At 36.4% G+C, this 20,445-nt stretch overlaps 1 protein-coding gene across 1 annotated transcript in view; it reads right to left on the bottom strand.

The window, feature by feature from the left end:
• Window positions 1-12,993, bottom strand: part of Acf (ATP-dependent chromatin assembly factor large subunit) — a 383,051-nt gene extending 370,058 nt beyond the window's left edge. Inside the window, exon 1 of the mRNA XM_090399798.1 lies at window positions 12,480-12,993. Coding sequence (XP_090255924.1) covers window positions 12,480-12,592 — 113 coding nt within the window. The 5' untranslated portion in view covers window positions 12,593-12,993. The remainder of the gene's footprint in view (window positions 1-12,479) is intronic.
• Window positions 12,994-20,445: the final 7,452 nt, after the last annotated feature.

Raw genomic sequence — 20,445 nt, 5'->3', positions numbered from 1 at the left:
CTAATTTTTCTCTTATTCTATGTTAATTCATTGAACTGTCTCCCGAATATACTAGCTTTGCTTATTCTGTTTGTCTATTTCCATATTTAATTTGCTATATTTGCTAAAAACTGCTTAAATGTCTTTCTTGTTCTATAGTTTTCCATATTTCTGCCTATTTTCATGGTTTGATTTTTTTTATTGATGATTTGTTGCCCAATTTGTTGCAGCTGTTATTCAATTTTGTTAGAAAATTCTGGGGATTTGTCCTTGATGTGTTGAGTAGTCACTAAACTCGATATTATTATTATCCGAGACCTCCAGGAGTCAAGGACTCACTGAGGGAGGCTATAAAAATATCACACAAACCAGCTGTCATACCTTCTCTTAAATTCATTCACTAGATGCACTACCCCTGAAGGCAAATTACTCACTGCTCTGCGAGAGAAAAATCTAGCTCTTACCCCTTTCTTGACTGTGAACAAACTTAACTTCCCTGGATGCCCCGTGTTCTCTCCCTACCTTCCATATAATGAAAAATTTCATCAGACACTATCTTATAATACCCATTCAAAAAAGTTTATAGACCTCTATCATATCAACCCTTTTTCTCTTTTAACCAGAGTCTGAAATCCATATACTCGCAACTGTCATTAATCTATATCCCATAATCCAGATATGATCTTTGCAACTCTTCTTTGCACCCTTTCCACAGCTTCTTTATCCCCTTGGAATCTGGGAGACCAAATCTGCACACAATAATCCATTGTGTTTCTCATGTTTGGTGGTACCAAACATGAGAAACCCTAAAAATGGGAGAACAGCATTTTCAAGTTATGCAGATTTGCAATTTTCTGTTTTTATTCTACAGGTGAGAAGCACCACCTTGAACAGAAGGAGGTAAGGCACCAAGTTTATTGGAGGGTAAAGAAGCCATGAATGGATATTTAAGCTTAGGTGCTGGTTTACACTCATAATAAAATCATGTTGGAGGCTTAATGGATTTTTTACAACACTCAAAAAGAATTAAAATAGAATTTAATACTTCCTATATTTCGTCCTAGTCACTAGGACATCTACGGAGATTACAAAAACAATTAATGTAACATATACACAAATAACAAACAATACTAAGCCCAACCACGTGGGTGACACAAAACCCACACACACACAGGCAGATACATTCACAAACTCTCCCACCACCACCCCTCTCAACAATATGGCATTATTAAAACTCTTACCAAGAGAGCCCACAATCTTTGTTCCAGTGGAACCACCCTCACTACTGAGCTTAACCACACACACAGCACTTTCCTCTCCAATGGCTACAGCGATCACAGTATCAAAAAAATAATCAACTTCTCCCCCATTCCCCGTCCTTCTCGTCAACAAGATTTTAAAAATGCCATCACCATACCCTACATCCGTGGCACATCCGAAAAAATAGCCAAGATACTAAAACAGTACAACCTACACACATTATATAAGCCCCACCGCAAACTTACTACCCTTATCCGTTCTACGAAAGATCAGCTCCCTCCTCTCTCTCTCTCTCTCTCTGCCTGGAGTTTACAAAGTACCCTGTGCCTGTAAGCTGGCGTACTTTGGACAGACAGGCAGATCAGCATCCATCCGTCTAGAGGAAGACAAATCTTACATCTTCAAAAACAACTATGGCCATTCAGGCTTGGCTGACCATGTTTTGGACACCACCCACAGGGTATCATGGAAGAAAACCACCATGCTCCACCACAGCAAATTCAAGAAAGAGAGACTTTTCTTAGAAGCAGCAGCAGCTCTCAAAAACCAACCAAATCTCAATAAATACGGTTGCATTAAGCTTCCGAAGATTTGGGAAACACTCATCACCAGAGTTCCCACCTTACATTCCAGGCCACCTACTACTGCCCTTAGAGGGCGCTCTACCTAGATAGGACTTTAGTGTCACCCACGTGGTTGGACTTAGTATTGTTTGTTATTTGTGTATATGTTACATTAATTGTTTTTGTAATCCCGTAGATGTCCTAGTGACTAGGACGAAATATAGGAAGTATTAAATTCTATTTTAATTCTTTTTGAGTGTTATAAAAAATCCATTAAGCCTCCAACATGATGTCCTCACAGCACTTAAGCCTCTACACACGTACTCATAATAAAATTTAATGGAATGAATATTAGCACGAATAAAACTAATTTAACAGCAGGTTTAATCATTCTGATATTTCGTCTCTGTCATGCAGACATCTTCAGGAATACAATATTAAAATTGAAATAACACACAAAGTGGAGGAAGTTATGAGGAATGCCTTCTATGGGTGCTGTTGGGCAGGAAGCTTAAGAATTAAATTTTGTCAAATTTTGGGAAGTTTAACATAACCATATTTATTTAGATTAAGTGATTTACATTTATGTAATGAAGTACTGTCACAGCAAACACAAACCTGATAGACTCTTTTTAGAATCAGTAACAGCAGATTTTAAAAAACAGCCTAATATTCTGTGTTTAGAATGGACTAAATAAACATTTGCTTTCATGCTGTATTTCCCAAAGTGTGCAATGCATATCCCAGGGAGCCACAAAAGGTCTTCAGGGGATACAAGGCACTTTTTTTTTAATGCTGATTTTTTTATATTTGTCAGCATATTCTCTAATTCATTTTTAATAACTAAAAAAACTATACAAAAATTTTAAACAAAATACATCTCTTAGCACGCATTGACTGTTCCATTAGAGCTACGTCTGACTGAAGGCTGATACAACTACTGAGGACATGGTCCTCAGCGATTCTTTTACTACAACTGTGCATGCATCTGTACATTTTTAATTGTGCTTGTATCACAAATAGTGATAGATGTACAGGATAATATGCACAAAGAGGTCAAATAATAATACTGCAGTTGTGTTGTTGGTTATTAACAATCTTGAACTACAGTCTAATAATAATTACTATTAAAAATCTTTAATTAATATAATTTCTCTTTTGCATTTCTTAAATCCTTTAATATGGATCACTGGTTAAAATGAAATGTTTGTAATGCACAACAGAAGAACTGGATTTCACCAACTTATTATGTTTCCAAACACAAACAATTCCATTCATCTCATTAAGCTTCTTATTTTTATAAGTTAAAAATATCAAGATAGAAACAAAAAATTTCATAATTTTTGTTTCTATCATATCATCATCAAATTCCTGCCATGTACCCTCAAGGTGTGTACAGGATATGACAGTACTACATGAAAAATTTACATCATTACTAACTTCCTATCTACAATTTTCCTCCAAATCAGTCTGTTACTTGTCAAGACTCCAACATTATCAGATCTGATATTTCTATTGTCTAAGGCAGCGCTTCCCAAACTGTGGGCCGCGGTCCCCCTTGGGGGGCCGTAGGTTTTGTTTAAAATAAAACCTACTAGGCCGTAGGTTTTATTTTAAAAGAAACGTATGTAACTTTTATTATTTATTTCTTTTTTTGTTATTTTTTATATTTTAATGGAAAAATTCACACATTGGTGTTGGTTCACAAACTTTGCTTTCTGCGTATTTCGGCGCTTAATGAATATTAGTAAATATTGCTTATTCATATGTTTCATTTCAAAGCAGTGGTTAATTCTATTTACTTCGAATGCTCTCCAGGGAAGCTCCAAATCTTCCTGTCCCTTTCATCACGCTCGTAATCAGGGACTGTTGATATTGACTTTATATACATATCAAAACTCGTTTTATATTATCACTGTCATCCGAGCTAGTTTTCTGTTACCAATAAAAGTTTAGCATATACTTCACACATGAAAAAAAGCTTAAACAAGTTCATGTGGGGAGATAGTAACTCACTTGCAGTGGTAAACAACACCCCTCCCTAACAGCCAGAGGCAATAAAAACAAGTACCTTTATTATGCCAGTGAATAAGGTATGAGGAGTCTGTGTAATATATTTCTCAACAAATAGTGCAATTAGAGACAACTGGGATAAAAACACTAATTAATGAATCACATGTCCCCTCAGACAGAAACTGTGCTGTATAGACTGAAACAAAACCATATGTTGCATGGGCAAACACAGTATCTAACTAAAAACTATTGTTATTAATTAGATGTGTGTGAATTCGATTTCCCAAGGCAGCAATAAAATTCACCCGAACGTGTTAAAATTCCTAAAAGTGTTAAAACTAAATAATATATATATATATATAATGAATGTTATGGCAGTTTCGCATATGGAATTCGGTTGAAGAGAGTTAGCATTTCAACTCAATTGTCAGCTATGCCGCATCAATCATATGCACGTTTTAATAACCTGCCTTTGCTATCTGTTTCTCGTTAGGCTTAATTACCTTAAAGGGAGAAAAGTCACAAAAGAGAAAAGTGTTCCTGGTCTGGGGATTCCCTTATTCAAGTAATATTCACATTATCAGTCTATGGTGTTCCAGTATCGGTAGGTGGCAATATTATTTGATCTATTCTACGTTAAAAAATTTAACCCTGAGATGGATAAGTGGCTGATAAAAAATAAAAAAAAATTCCCGCGAACAATCAGAAGAAGCAGAAACAGACTCAAAAAAAAAAAAAAAAAAGGGCAGTATTTCATATTTTACCAGAACAGCCCGCATCGTCTTCAGAACCAAACGGTAAGAGGCAAAAAATGTAATATATGCATTTGATTTTTGCAATATTCACTGTATATGTTTTGTATTGAATATAAATACAATAAATATTATTTAAATTAAGGGGATATTAAATCCCACAATAAATATTATAATAATATATCTCCCTATTAAGATTTTTTTTCGAGGGGGGCCGTGAAGTATTTTAATTTTTGCAAACGGGGGCCCTGACATCCAGAAGTTTGGGAAGCACTGGTCTAAGGCACTTAGTACTGTATCAATCCACCCATATCTTGGTCTTCCTCTGGGTCGTTTTCTTGCCACCCTGGCAGAGAACACTTGTTTTGCTAATCTTTCCTCACTCATTCTGTTTAAGTGACCATACCACCTGAGATTAGCTCTGCTAACACATTCCTTGATGCTGACAATGTCAAGTTCTTTCCTAATATCCTTGTTTTTAATATGATATTGCCATCTCTTCATACCTCTAATCTTTCTCAGGACTCTCATATCTGCGGTCTCTAGTCTTTGATCAAGTGTTTTACTTCAGACCCAGCTCTCAGATCCATAAGTTAAAACTGGTTTGAACACTGTCTTGTATACACCTAATTTAGTGTTCCGACAAATTTCTCTCTTATTCCATATGAATTTATTCAGTTGGCTTCCTACCGTACCAGCTTTGTTGATTCTGTTGTCTATTTCCATGTTTAATTTCTATATAAATGATATAGGAAATGGCTTACAGGGAGATATTCAGTTGTTTGCTGATGATGCAAAGTTGGGTAGCGCAATAAAAAATCAAGCTGATGTTGAAAGTTTGCAGGATGATTTAAATAAGCTGGTAGAATGGGCAAAACATAATGGATGTCAGTTCAATGTGGAAAAGTGTAAAGTCATGCATTTTGGGATGAAAAGATTACCAGCTGTGTAATACATTGATGGAACAGTACTCCAAGAGATTCATGAGGCTAGGGACTTAGGGGTGTTTATAGATAGGGAGATGAAGTTCAGAGGACACATTGCTAAGGTGTCCAAGATTGCACATAGAATTATTTGGTTGTTGAGGAACACACTGACATCTAGAGATAAAGAGGTTATTATTCCCCTTTATAAAGCGTTGATACTTCCATATTTGGATTACTGTGCTCAGGTCTGGTCATCACCTGGATTCCTTGGAGATGAGGAGGCTGTGGAGAAGATTTAGAGAAGAGTGACCAAGTTGGTGAGCGATGTAAAAAATGCTCCCTACATTGATAGATTGGGAGCTTGTGGATTGCAGAGGTTGGTTGATAGGTGGGGAAGAGGGGATATGATAGAAACATTTAAATTACTGAAAGGTTTTTATAGGATTGATGCGGGGGAAATGTTTCAGCTGTGTGATAGTGATGGAAGAACAAGAGGTCATCCCTGGAAATTAAAGAAGAGTGTGGTTAACAAGAGTGTCAGAACAAGGTTTTTTGCCTGGAGGGTGGTGAATGAGTGGAATTCATTGCCTGACTTAGTTGTGAGCTCTTTGTCTGTAAATGAATTCAAGAAGAGATATGATAGATATTGTTTTGCTAGTTAGGGTCTCCCGCGATGAGTCTACTGACTCCATGGAGATACCCATAATAATAATAATAATAATTTACCATCTTCACTAAAAACCGTCCCTAAGTAGCTGAAATGTTTTACTTGTTCCACAGTTTCTCCGTTCACAATGCAGTTGAGATTTTCAACAATTCTGCCTACTTTCATTGTCTTTGTCTTTTTATTGCTGACCTTCATACCATATCTATTACAACAGTTATTCAATTTAGTCAGGGAATCTTGCAGTTCCCTGACTTGTAGCAGATTTATTTAGAAGTATAACATCATCTGCATAAAGCAAAGAGCTGACATGAACTCCAATTTTGATATCATGTTTAATACCACTTTCCTTCATAATGTGATCCATATAGATAATGAATAACAGAGGGGATAATGTACATCCTTGTCTCATACCAGATTTAACATTAAACCATCTTCCTGTACTTCCTTCAATTCTAATTGCTGACTTACAACTGAAATAAAGACTAAGTATTGCTTGATATAATGTCCCATTGACACCATATAACTGTAGCGTATTGAATAGCTTCTCTCTTGCCACCTTGTCATATGCCTTTTCCCGATCGACAAAACTTAAATACAGATCTTTGTTATATTCCCATGTTTTTTCAACTATTTGTCGTAAAGTGAAGATCTGATCCTGAAAGCCTCTATTTGGATGAATCCAGCTTGTTCTTCAAGCTTTTCTTCCACAATTCTTCTCAACTGTTTCTCAAGTATACTTGCATAAATCTTACCAGGAACACTCAGTAATGAAATGCCTCTGTAATTCTCGCATTCAATTTTATTTTCCTTTTTATATATGGGTAATTTTAGAGATCTACCCCAATCATTGGGAAATCGTCCCTCTGTCCAGGCCTTCTTGAACTATGCAATGCAGCCACTGTAAGACTTTTATACCACCATACTTCAGCATTTCTAGTCAAATATCATCTACTCCTGCTGCCTTTCCACAAGTATGGATATGTATTCCTGATTGTATGCCTATTGAGTGTTTTTTACCAATGTGCTGTTATTGCTGGTTGTTTCATTTAGCAGTTTTTCAAAGTAATTACTCCATATTTCAAGGATATCTTTTTCTCCCATTTTCATGTCACCTTTATCATCTCAAAGTCCTTTTACAGCATTCTTTCCTCCATTTCTAAGCTTCTTCAACAACCTCCAGAATATTTTGCCATGTTCTTAATATTTATTTTCAATGTCCTTGCCAAAGTCTTCCCATGACTTTTGTTTAGCCAGTTTTACACAGTGTTTAGCTTTCTTACATTTGTCTCTGTATTGGATAAAGGATTAAACTAAAATTTAGTTTAATCCTTTATCCAAGTGTAAGCGAAAAGTTTGTGCCTGAAAATATCTTCAGGACTGAGGTAAGGTGGTGCAACACCAGGCAACTCCTAGCAAAGGTGAACCAAGCTCTCATCACTCCTTTTCTCAGTATCTCCCATAATGCAAAGCACATCTCCTTGCGGACATGTATACTGCTATGCATTAAGGGAAGGCCCACTACCCAGACCGTTTTCGACCTTTATTGAGGTCTCGTCAGTGGGAGACAGACCAAAATGTGGAGATACTAAGGCAGAAGCAATAGGAGAGGTCATATTTACCTATACAAGTTGCCATATAGAAGTGCAAAATAAACTTCCAACATCTTTCTCTAAATCCGGAGTAATTCAATAATAAGGTAGTACACCTGTTGGCAACTTGTATAGATAAATATGACCTCTCCTATTGCTTCTGCCTTAGTATCTCCACATTTGGGTCTGCCTCCCACTGACAAGACCTCAATAAAGGTTGAAAGTGGTCTGGGTAGTGGACCTTCCCTTAATGCATAGCGGTATACATGTCCGCAAGGAGATGTGCTTTGCATTATGGGAGATACTGAGACAAGGAGTGATGAGAGCTCGGTCCACCTTTGCTCGGAGTTGCCTGGTATTGTACCACCTTACCTCAGTCCTGAAGATAAAGATATTTTCAGGCGCAAACTTTGTTTGCTTACACGTGGATAAAGGATTAAACTAAATTTATTATAATTTCAGCACTTGTTTTAAAGTATGTAACACTATTTTTTCCTTTTGTATTAGAAAACATTTCTAAGATATGCAGTTCTCATCACAACTCAGAACTCCAGTCTTCAGAAAATTGATATAGCTTTTGAAGTTAGTGAAAGCACTGCCAAGCTAACAAATTCCATGCATAAAATTGTCTGATAGATCATAACTGCTGTATCTCTACTAACATTATTGCTTAGGAATCAATCATTGTAGGAAGCCCAAACTATCTGCATAATACCTTTCGTTGAACATATTCCACCCATTTGCCACTCTCCTGAGGTCTCACTATTACTGTTCATCAATTCTCAATATTCTTCTTCAATTTCCAGAGATGATCTCTGTTTTGTTCCCTCTAACCAAATGCTGAAAAATTTCCTCTGTACTGATCCTATAAATCCTTTTACTAATATGTTTTTATCATATCTCTTCTTTTCCACCTATCAACCCACAACCTCTGAATCTATCTTAGTAGGTGCATTCCACAGACTACTTGGCATCTTAGTTATGTCTAGATCCTCTCCACCACTTTATCGCCAAGCTCATACTAGACATAAGAAGTATCAGATAGTATTTTTTTCTCCAAATGCAAGTTGGCTATTATGCCAGAAAAATTACAGATATCAGATAACATAGTGAATCTGTAAATTTTTTTTGGTAAAATCTTTTCTCTCAATTTCTCCTCAAAAGCAGACTGCAATGATGTGCCATATCACAGCAACAGTCTGTTATGTTGATGAACTATTAGTGACGGCATTAACCATTAGGTCAAGTAAAATGCATTAATCCTGTGTTATTCGAGTTAAACAAAAAAAAAATAAAATAAATTTTAATATTTTCTTGGAGAGGGGGAGGAAGATCATGCAACTTTGGTAAGTATTGCTTTTATCTTACTACTAAAGCAGTCCACTGAAGTAAGGAAATGATTTATTTAGTTATGTTTAATATCACTCCAACAAGCTCTATAGCAAATAAATGCTGTGTGTGGGGACTGGATTCAAGAGCAAAGTAATCTGTTGATACCCTCTCTGAAGATTGTAGTAACTGGAGAATACTTAATTGGGAAGGGTGTTCACTGCATGTAATGGCGAATGGAGTTCTATCTTTGTGCAGATTTTCTGACTAAATGCATGTGTTCGTTAGGTATTTTGCTTCCTCATAATGTCAATGACCTTATCCCACTAATCTCAAACCCCATCCATAATTTTCCTGATAGTAGCATACTAACTAATCCTACTTGTCCAACAAACCTTGCATTGCGCCCTAACATCTGAAGATTGAACTGGGATAGATGGGGAAAAAAATGAATGGGAGTAGCAGGTTCAAAAACAGTAGGTTTAGCAGAATCAGAAGCCAGTTCTGTTGAGTGGCACTCATGGAAATATCTGTAGAAGTGACATAATGTGAAAAATCTTACCAATCTATGAATGCTTCAAAAAAGTGTTTAAGAGAGGGGGTCATCAATCAACTAAACTGCTCTCCTCAGAACATCAAGAATTTCTAACATAGGTTTTAAGTGCACCACTCCAAAACAGTATCCAAAGGCCTAGCAAAACTGGAATATCTACAGGATGAGTAACAACTTCAGTGAAAAACAATGACAGTTTTTGAAAGCTGGGGATGTTATGGAAGTGAAAGGAAATGACAAAAGAGAGTTGGTATTAACCATTAAAGATGAGCATTATCAAAAAAGTTAAGTAGAGAGGAACTAAGGTGAATTCTGTGGGAAAAACACAAGAAGTGTTTTGGAAGCATTGAAGGCGAGTAGGTTGTTATGGCACAAATGAAAAATTACACTGAGATGAGACACTGGTATAGAGATCTACATGCTGTAGATCTTGAAGCTTCAGATGTTTGAGCACAATGCAAGGTTTGTTGGACAAGTAGGGCGAGTTAGTATGCTACCATCAGGAAAATTACAGATAGGGTTTGAGATTAGTGGGATAAGATCATTGACATTAATGAGGAAGCAAAATACCTAACGAGCACATGCATTTAGTCAGAAAATCTGCACAAAGATAGAACTTCATTCACCATTATATGCAGTGAACAAAACTGGCAATGTAATTACATATTGGAGAATGCAATATGTAATTACATATTGCATTCTCCTCAAGATAGCTTCTTCTGATCATTGCTTCTCAGCATGATAACCACTTGCTGAGAAGCCCTTAATGCCAAACCCTATCAAATGCCCTTAGAAGGGCAACAGCAGTAGTTTCTAAAAACCTTTCCGTGGCTTCATCTAAATCACCCACTTCTGGATAATATAGGATCTAATCTGGATCTATGTTTAGTTGACGGTTCAATAGGTGTTGACATTGACTGTTAATAACCTTCTCCATCTTTTGATTAAACAATGATGTGAACAATCAGGATCGATACTTTTTTTTTTTTTTTTTTTTTTAGGAATTGGTTGTATATTTGAGGGGCTCATACTAGCTAAGTATAATATAGTGTATAGATGATAAAGAATACGTGTTAATTCAGGATGAGAACAACTCGCAGAATACTATTTGGACCAGAAACTTTTTTGATAACCTAGCAGTCCAAGATTCTTCTTCTTCTGTCTTTCTAGCAGAAGGCACATCATATAAAGTGCCAGGAGAACACAAGATTGTGAATGGCTAACAGGAAGATGCTCCACTAGAGATGAGACTGCAATTCTGAATACCTTGACACAGCTTACATGGATGAAGCAGAAATGGTTAAGAAAAGTTCCAGTGTTGGATGAGTGGAGATGACTGTTGGATATTCTAGTGAGGAGATAAACTTGCTTTTAGGTCACTGCTCAACAACTACCTCAACTTCTCTTCTAGCTTAGTCAATGAAATTGGAAAAAGAGTGCCAGATGGAGTTATAGACATCACTAAGGAAGATGATTTCACTTTTAGGATAGATTTAGTGCAGGAAACCAAGCTTTAAGTTAACATCAAAGTGGTTAAAATGATTTCCAGAACTGAACAGGGAATGGTTGAAAGATGTGCGATTTGATACTCCTCTGGGATGGAATATCAGATCACACAAAAGTACAGATATCATCCTTGTAGCAAAAGATTTCATACAAGAAGAAATATATGGACAGTTAAGCTCAGTTGTAGTTGCTGTGGGAGTAATTTTGGGTTCCATCAAAAACAGAACATCCTGTATGGATGTCTGCAGGTAGCTGGTGCACATGATTCAAACTAGTATTTATGTCACCAATGTTGGTAAAGTTTTTTTTTTTTTTTTTTTTTAATTTGACTTCCACTCGCAAAATGTTGCAAGCCTACAGTACACTAGTACCGAGGGGCCACTGACTTCTCTATTTTTCATTAGACTTCTTTTTTTTTTTTTTTGCATTTATTTATTTATTTTTACATGATCTAGAGACCAAACATGGAACTTTTTTCAAGTCACTTCAGGCATCCAATAAGCAGAGCAGTGGTCTTGCACCAGGCAAATCAAGGACTAAGGACAATCACATGCATCTATAACTATGACAAGATTTGAACTCTCGGCCTGGTGGGTTTATTTTAACCACAGTGACACTACTGAAGATACTGCAATCTCCAGAATAAATAAATATAATAAAGAATTAAATAATCCAATGCTAAAAATTCAACAGATAATCCATCTATTCCAAAATTAGCATTAGCATCCTCTCTCTATCTTCACTCTCTAGACCAAACCAGCACTAACATGTTACAGGTTTTGTATTTTCATGTGTGGGACTAATATATTGAATACTTAGTTATTATTTTGGGTTCAACGTTATTTTAGTTGCACTGAAAAAGTGGCTTTAATGACATGCATAAAACAAGAATTATTTTATAATATGCTCTGAATAAATGTCCTCAACCAATTCATTCATTATACGCAAATATAAATATTTCCTTTCCAAATTAATACAGTACAAGTACTTTAACTGAATGTGTAGGAGAACATTTCGCAATTTCTCTGCCGAAACCAAATTTACAGCTACAGCAAAATTATACCACTGCCAGTTAATTAAATACTGCGTGACCTTTCAACATAACTATCAGAGGCAGTTACGTCAAAAGTAAAGAAGTTTCCACTTGTTCGCAGTATGGAGTACAAAGTTTGACCAAATTCTAACTATTATGTGCGATGTATGTATGTATGTATATATACAGTATATATGTGTGTGAACAATAATTACAATAAGAATGGAAAGTGGATTTCTTAATACGCATCATTCTGAAAGCACGCCATACAGATGTATATGTGATTAAATCTCAAAATATTCTACTTACTCGTAATCTCTGAATATCTCATGGGTTAGTTTGCAATAAAACACTTCTTCTTCCTCTTTCAAATCGCAAGGAGGTTTATGCCTGACAAACTTCTGTTTTCCTAGCAGAGGCATCTTAAAATCTGGAGGGAAAAACACTGATCAGATTAGGGTATGATATAACCAACAGTGTAACCGAATACAGTTATTGGAAATACCGGCTGAACGGGAGGATGATGCTCGAGATTACTCACTACAATAAGGACTTCTTGCCAGCATATAAATATCTTCCTACATAATCCAAGGAAGCAGATTGAAGAACGTCGCAGCACAATGACTTCGAACGCCGTACTATTTTTACGGTTAAGGATTTTGAAGAGTGATGAAGCATGAGAAATAGATATAAGACAACATGAAACACAATTATACACTCAAACACGAACGTTCCGAAAAAACATAACATTGTTCAATTAAACACTGTACGATTACCGAGTAAAACACACCTTAAGATATTATGACATAATACACATTTTGAAACTTTTAAAACCCAGCAAACTACACACTTTTGGAAACCAAGGCGGAGCTTCTTTCCAAAAATGTTGTTATTGGTGTTTTATGACACGTGACAACCATGAAGATAAACTGATTATAGAGGGCGATACAAAAAAATTACATGTTGACTGACTATTATTATTATTATTATTAATAGTTTAACTGAAATATAATGATTTCAACTGATTTTTTTTTCTAATTCTAATTTAATAGAAGTATAGAAAAGTATCCATTGATTACTTAGTCAAAAAACTTTGTTCTAAGGAACTTTCTTGTCATTTTGTATAATTAATTTAATTTGTTATTTTATTTGTAATTTTATTGTTTTTTAGTTATTTTATTTTAGCCATATAAATTACATAGACTTGATTCTGGGCCATCAACAGATGTAAATGTAACTAGAGAAGATACTCTAAAACTATATTCACAAATGATGACCATACGTCGAATGGAAACTGCAGCTAATAGTTTATACAAAGAAAAAACAGTAAGAGGCTTTTGTCACTTGTCCTGAGTACAAATGGCAAAAGCCTCTTAGTGTTTTTTCTTTGTATAAACTGATATTGAAATATAATATTAATGATATTGAAATTTGTATAAACTGATATTGAAATATAATATTAATGATATTGAAATTTGTATAAACTGATATTCTTTGTATAAATGATAATGAAAGTCATTATGATGGAAGGATGATTTTGCGTTCGTCCGGATCGGACTTATTAAATATGTGCAAGAATATCTTTATAAGGGAAGCATTAGTTATGAAAGGATCGGAAAGTTGTCCAACATACTCATGCAAACAATAGAGGTAAGTATGCAAAAAAAAAGGCAGAATATAACTTATTGTGTCTGTAGAGTAATATCTGGAGTGTCAAGGAAAAGTATTAGAGTTTGTTGCGTTATAGAATACGTTGGAACATCAGATTATAGACATTCGTGAAACTGAGTTTTCAGATGTAGATGTACTAAATGGTATAACGTTTACACGTAAGGGTACGGTATTTTTGGGAAGGATAAACAAGCTGAGAGAAGAGGAAGTGTGCTACCAATGATATTGGATCATTTGAGTACAAGTAGCTTAAAAACCTATTACGGTAATACTAGTAAAACGTTTCCATTTAGCAAAGAGTTTAAAGCTATCTGCTATGTGATAGATTCTTAAAAGATCAAATACATATTAATAATCACCAATACGATTACTTGTTTATCACCCATCCGTTTTATTTGGTAACAAAGAAATGTATCACCAAATCAAACGGATGGTTGATAAACAAGTAAATGTCATAAATGACTTTCATCGTCAACATTTTTTATGTAGCTATGATACCTCATCAGAAAAATGAAACAAAATTTCCTCAAGCAGCGTCTGAGAGAAAGAAATCGAGGTCAAAAAGTACTAGATCTGATTATTGCATTTTCAGTTAAAAACGTGACTGTTCTACTCCTGTTGGTGACAGTGATCATGGTGTACTGAAGTGGAAAGAAGCTAACTATATATGGATGTTCCATTCCGAAAGGTTACATGTTGAATTACAAAGCATGAAATTATGATTTACCTAGGACAATATTAAGTTCTGTCCTGTAGTATTGATTAGTATACAGGAAGGATATCAGAAGTGCATTGGATTCATTTAAAAAATGCTTAGTTCATGCAATATTGCAATATATTCCTAGCGTTCACAGATACATAAAGCAGGATTGAAATCGGTACGCAGTGTAAGCCAAGATCCTTAAGAAATAATAATGGAGACCGAATACCGTGCGTATAAGGATGAGTTCTATTGTGAAAATTATAAGGATCAGGCTAGAGTAGTTACAAGAACTGGACAAAAATCTGAGTATGAAAAGCAACTCGTTGTGCAAGTTAAAGAAAACCAAAGAAAATTTTATCATGCTATAAGAAACGAAATAATTAATGTGAAATAGAAACTCTACTCAGTACAAATAGCATTCTGTGCCACGTACAGAAAAGATTGTTTAATTAATGATTACTCATATTTCTAAGAGGTGGAATATGTGCAACTCTGGTGCACCCAAAGTTGAGCTAAATATCACCTGTACACTGCATGAAGAAAGTCAAGTGTATGAAGAGAACAGGGGCAAAATAAATTTACACTTGCTCTTATTATCATTCATGGAGTGAGAGATGTAATTGAAGTCTGATTAGTGGAATAATGAATTACTGACTATTTAAAACTATATATATTTAGAAATTTATGTATATTTCATCATACAAATACAACATTTACTTTACAAATGATATTCTATCTTTTTCAATTTAGCTACTTGAATACAAATTCTATCCTACAGTTCTTCTTTATGAACTGGTCAATAACATCTTCATAAAAAGTTGGTTATAACTTAATTTTCCCAAGCAACACTCACATTTATAAAGGCTGGCTGAAGCTCACTGGCCAGAGCTACTTTGACTGCGTATGGCCTGTGTTTAAGACGACGTGAAGGGAGGGGAGGTGGTTATGAGCGCGCATGAAATCACAGTGCAGAAGCGAGGACCTAGAAGCTCAAACAACCGAGCAAGCTAAAGTAGCTTTGAGCAGATGAGCAAGCATGGGCCTTCGATACACAACGCAAAGCTCAATTATTGCCGCACAAAGTTAAGACGTCTTCTGTCTACAAAAATAAAAGTCCAAATTGAATGCTTATAAATGCATGCATTTATTAACAAATAAATATTACTTCCTTCTCAAGTAAGGAGCTTGCATAGCAAACATGGAGAATTCGCTCCTGGAAGAGAAGGTAAAAGAGATTTTGCATAAACTAAATAATAATTTGGCAATACGGTCTGATGGTGTATCAACAAGGATAGTAACAAAATTGATATCATCAAAAGGTGTTTAACAAAAAAAAAATCATCTAACGCCTTTTTATTCCCGTATACGGGGAGTAGGCGAGGCCATTTAGCCCTATCTAACTTTTGGAGACTGAGTGGGCAGTTCAATCTCCACTGGTACCAATCAGAGATAGATAGCCCAAGGCTATCACTAATTAAGCAGTGAAGAGAGACGGCTCAAATGTGCCGCCATCTCGTGGTCCCTAACCCTAACACAATATATTTAATGTTTGAAATAATGTGGGTACTACGGTCGATTTTCTTGAGTTTACGGGACGAAAAACCCTCAGTTTCCGGGAGGAAAACCCGCTTGCCCGTGCCAGAGATCGACTAACTCGGGAACCGGCCAAAAAAAGGCTTAGAAAAATTTCCTCTAATCGCCGACTAGACTCGAAACGAAGTCTTCCTTCATGCGGCCAAGCGCCGTGGTGTGTAAACGCCACATCCACTGAGCTACACAGGCTCAACAACAATCTTTAATTTGGGTATCAGAAAAGATAAGATTCTACATAGATGAAAATAATGTATGATAATATCATTAAACAAGGGTGGTGGTGGTGCAAAGACTGATGTGACTTACTATTGAAATAATTATATATCTGAGTGGCGGGATTAGTTTTGGAAAAGTTGCTAAGAGGATGTATACAGAAATGGGTTGAGATGGCATCTATAGTACTTTGCACAGAACAGCATTGATTGACTAAAGAAATGTCATGTATGAGTAAGTTGCTTATATTTCATAAATGTCGTACAGTTGAGTGAATCAAAGAGAATGAATACATCAAGACACTTTTGTATTTTGCTAAGGCTTTGGAAAACATGCACCATAAACACAGTCGCATAAGTTGTAAGATACACAGTGGGATTATAAACTATTAGCTTGGATAACAGAATGGCTCCTCATGCACTATATCAAAAAGTGGTATAAGGGGATAAAGCTGCATGATTTAAGGTTTTCAACGGTGTAACACTGGGAAAGGAAAGTGATAAGATTAATATTATTCTTATTATTATTATTATTATTATACGGGCATCTCCATGGAGTACAAAGACCCATCGCGGGAGACCCAGTATATCTACACAAACTCTCTTTCCTCTCCTTGAACCCATTGACAGAAAAAGCACTCAAAACTGATTCTGACAACCCATTTTACTCATTCACCACTCTCCAAGTAAAAAAATCTAGTCCTCACACCCTAATGACCACACCTTTATTCAACTTCCATAGATGACACGTTTATCTGATCCCCCTATCTAAGTGTTGAAACATTTCCCCTGCCTCAATCCTATCAAATCCTTTAAACAGCTTAATTTTTTAAAATCAACCAACTTCTGCAATCCACAAACCTTCAGTCTATCGTTAGGGAACATTCCACAGGCCATAGAGTATTGGTCTCTCGCCTCTCAATCCTTTCGACCGCTTCCTCTTTCCCAAGAAACCCAGTGGACCAGACCTGAGCACGGTAATCCATATCTAGGCGTATCAAGGTCTTATAAAGAGGACATCCTTATCTCTACTTGTTAGTGTGTTCTTCACTAGCAAGTAATCTTATGGACTACCTTAGAAATCTTAGCAATATGTCCTCTAAATTTTAACTCTCTATCTTCCACCACTCTTAAATCTCTAGCTTCATATATTTCTTGGAGTACAGTGCTATCAATGTGATACACAGCTTCTAATTTATTTATCCCCAAATGCATAACTTTACATTTTTCAACATTAAACTGACATCCATTAACTTTGACAATACAGACAGCCTATTTAAATAGTCCCCCCCCCCCTCTCTCTCTCTCTCTCTCTCTCTCTCTCTCTCTCTCTCTCTCTCTCTCTCTCTCTCTCTCTCTCTCTCTCTCTCTCTCTCTCCACACCGCTTTGAGTAACTATTACTCTACATATTTCGCATCATCAGCAAACAACTGAATATTTTTATCAGGTTATTTCCTATATCATTTATGTACAAATTAAACAGCAACGGCCCAAGAACGGAACCTTGTGGCAAACCAATAGTCCCCTGCTTTCGCCTCGACTCTGCCCTTCCATATACCGCTTTTTGATATCTCTCCAGCAGCCACTCTCTCTCTCTCATCCACTTAACCAGTGTCATATTCATCCCCATTTGTACTAATTTTGGTAACAGTGTTCCATGTGATATCCTATCAAATGCCTGCAAAATCCAGCAAAATCATCATGTAGCCATTTCCTTTATCCAACTCAGCTGTTACTCTATTACAAAAAGTTAGTAAATTACTAAGGCATGACAACCCTTCAAAAAGCCATTTTGACCCTCATACATTATCATATTTTTATCTATCCATTCAGGAGTCTGTGTAGCTCAGTGGATGTGGCGTTTGCACACCATCGCGCTAGGCCGCACGAAGGAAGTCTTGGTTTCGAGTCTAGTCGGCGACTAGAGGAAATTTTTCTAAGCCTTTTTTCGACCGGTTCCCGAGTTAGTCGATCTCTGGCACGGGCAAGCAGGTTTTTCCTCCCGGAAACTCGGGTTTTTCGTCCTGTAAACTCAAGAAAATCGACCGTAGAACCCACATTATTTCAGACATTAAATATATTGTGTTAGGGTTAGAGACCACGAGATGGCGGCACATTTGAGCCGTCTCTCTTCACTGCGTACCGCTTAATTAGTGATAGCTTTGGGCCATCTGTCTCTGATTGGGTACCAGTGGAGATTGAACTGCCCACTCAGTCTCCAAAAGTTAGATAGGGCTAAATGGCCTCGCCTACTCCCGTATACGGGAATAAAAAGGCGTTAGCTGATTTTTTTTTTTTTTTTTTTTATATCTATCCATTCTTGAATTCTCTTTTTTACCTGTTTTTCTAGTACTTTTACCACCACGCCTGAAATACTGATTGGACTATAATTTACTACTGTAGCCTTAAAACATACCTTATGCAAAGGAAAAAATTTTCCTCCCTTTCCACTCCCTTGGAACTCTACCAGAACTGAGACTTAAATTAAACAACTTAATCAAAGGCATTGCCAATACCCTTGCACATTTTCGCAAAATTTTAGCTGATATCTAATCCCACAGCTGTATTTAAATGAGATTCTGTAATATCCTAAAAACCACCAAATCATCATCCACCTCTGTTCCCACATTAGTGACTGTCACATAGGCTAAAACAGTAACCTCACTAGGAAGATATATTCTTGCAAATTGGTCACTCAGTAACTCAACTATTTTATCCACTTCTGTCTCCTCGTGACAATCATCACTCATTAAGGTTAATCTTCCATAGTTATTCTTCCTCTTTCTTGCCACATAACGAAAGAAATCTTTGGGATTTCCTTTGGCCTGCTTGACTAAATTCTTCTCATAATCTGATTTTGCCTTCTTTGCCATGCTGATCAGCTTTCTTGCCTGAGCCTTGTAATGTTCATGAGTTTGCTGGTAACCTTTCTCTTTATATAACGCCACAGCATTTTCTTCTTCTGTAACTCGTGCTTAATGATATTACACATTCATTTAACTCCTACCCGATTAACCTCCTCGCCCTAAGTATACAATTTAATACTGCTTCCTATAGATGACCCTTAACGATATCCCATGCAGTACTAATATCCACACCCTGCAAAATTTTATGCCATGGTACAGATTTAAGCTCTTTCCTAAGCAAGTCATAATCACCTTCGTTGTATTTCCACAAATACCCCTTCTTGATAGAATATTCCTCATGTTTTTACATCTACCAATTCAAGACTGCATGGTCACTTTCGCCAACTGGAGGCAGTGTTCTTGCCTTGGTTATGGATAGCTCTTCTGATGCTATGACCAGGTCCAATACTCTCCCACTTCTGGTCCCATCCATCACATGCTACTTTAAATAATTATTCCCCAGCAAGTGTATAAATTCCTATTTACTTTCTGTCATGTGATCTTTCTTCTGTCCAGTCTATATCTCTATAGTTGAAGTCCCCCATAATAATCACTCGACCTGTGCTCATTGTATTAATTTGGCGATGCATGTCTTCCAGATCATCTGTGGAACTGACTAGCCTATAGCAACAACTATTGTATATTTTGTCTTATTGGTCTTAACCTCACACCTCATTGCTTAAAATGAACAGCCACCCTCCTGCTCGTCTCCTATTGTTTTTGGTTACAATTCATCTGCTATCATCAGCAGTACCCCTCCCCATCCTATCTTCTCTATCTTCCCTGAAAATATTAAACCCTTCACATTCAATCCCTGTAACTACATCATCTGCTGTTAGCCAAGTCTCACAAGTACCTATAACTTTTGGCAAGGTTGCACTAACCAATGCAAAAAACTCCTTCCTCTCGTTCCTGTTACTTTTGGCATTAGAATATAGAATCGTCAACATTCTCCAAACCCAACTCTACTTGCTTAACGTTATTCAATATTTTGTTTAAGTTAAGGGATATATATCCCATATCGTTTCTTAGCTGAATAAGAAACTCAAAGAGTTTCATGCTGAATATAGTAGAAACTATATAAAGTTCGGCGATTCAAAGCGTAAGCAAATACCTGGATACTTCAGCAACTGACCCTTAAGGTAGTGCAAGCTGAGGCAACTCATGTCTAAGGTGCAGCAAGCTCCGA

This window comes from Typopeltis vanoorti, chromosome 10 (genome assembly GCF_054136105.1).
Source record: "Typopeltis vanoorti isolate ZY-2024b chromosome 10, IOZ_Tvanoo_1.0, whole genome shotgun sequence".
Classification (NCBI taxonomy): Eukaryota; Metazoa; Arthropoda; class Arachnida; order Uropygi; family Thelyphonidae; genus Typopeltis; species Typopeltis vanoorti.
The sequence above is the reverse complement of the archived record's forward strand: the minus strand, read 5'-3'. Positions and strand labels throughout refer to the sequence as shown.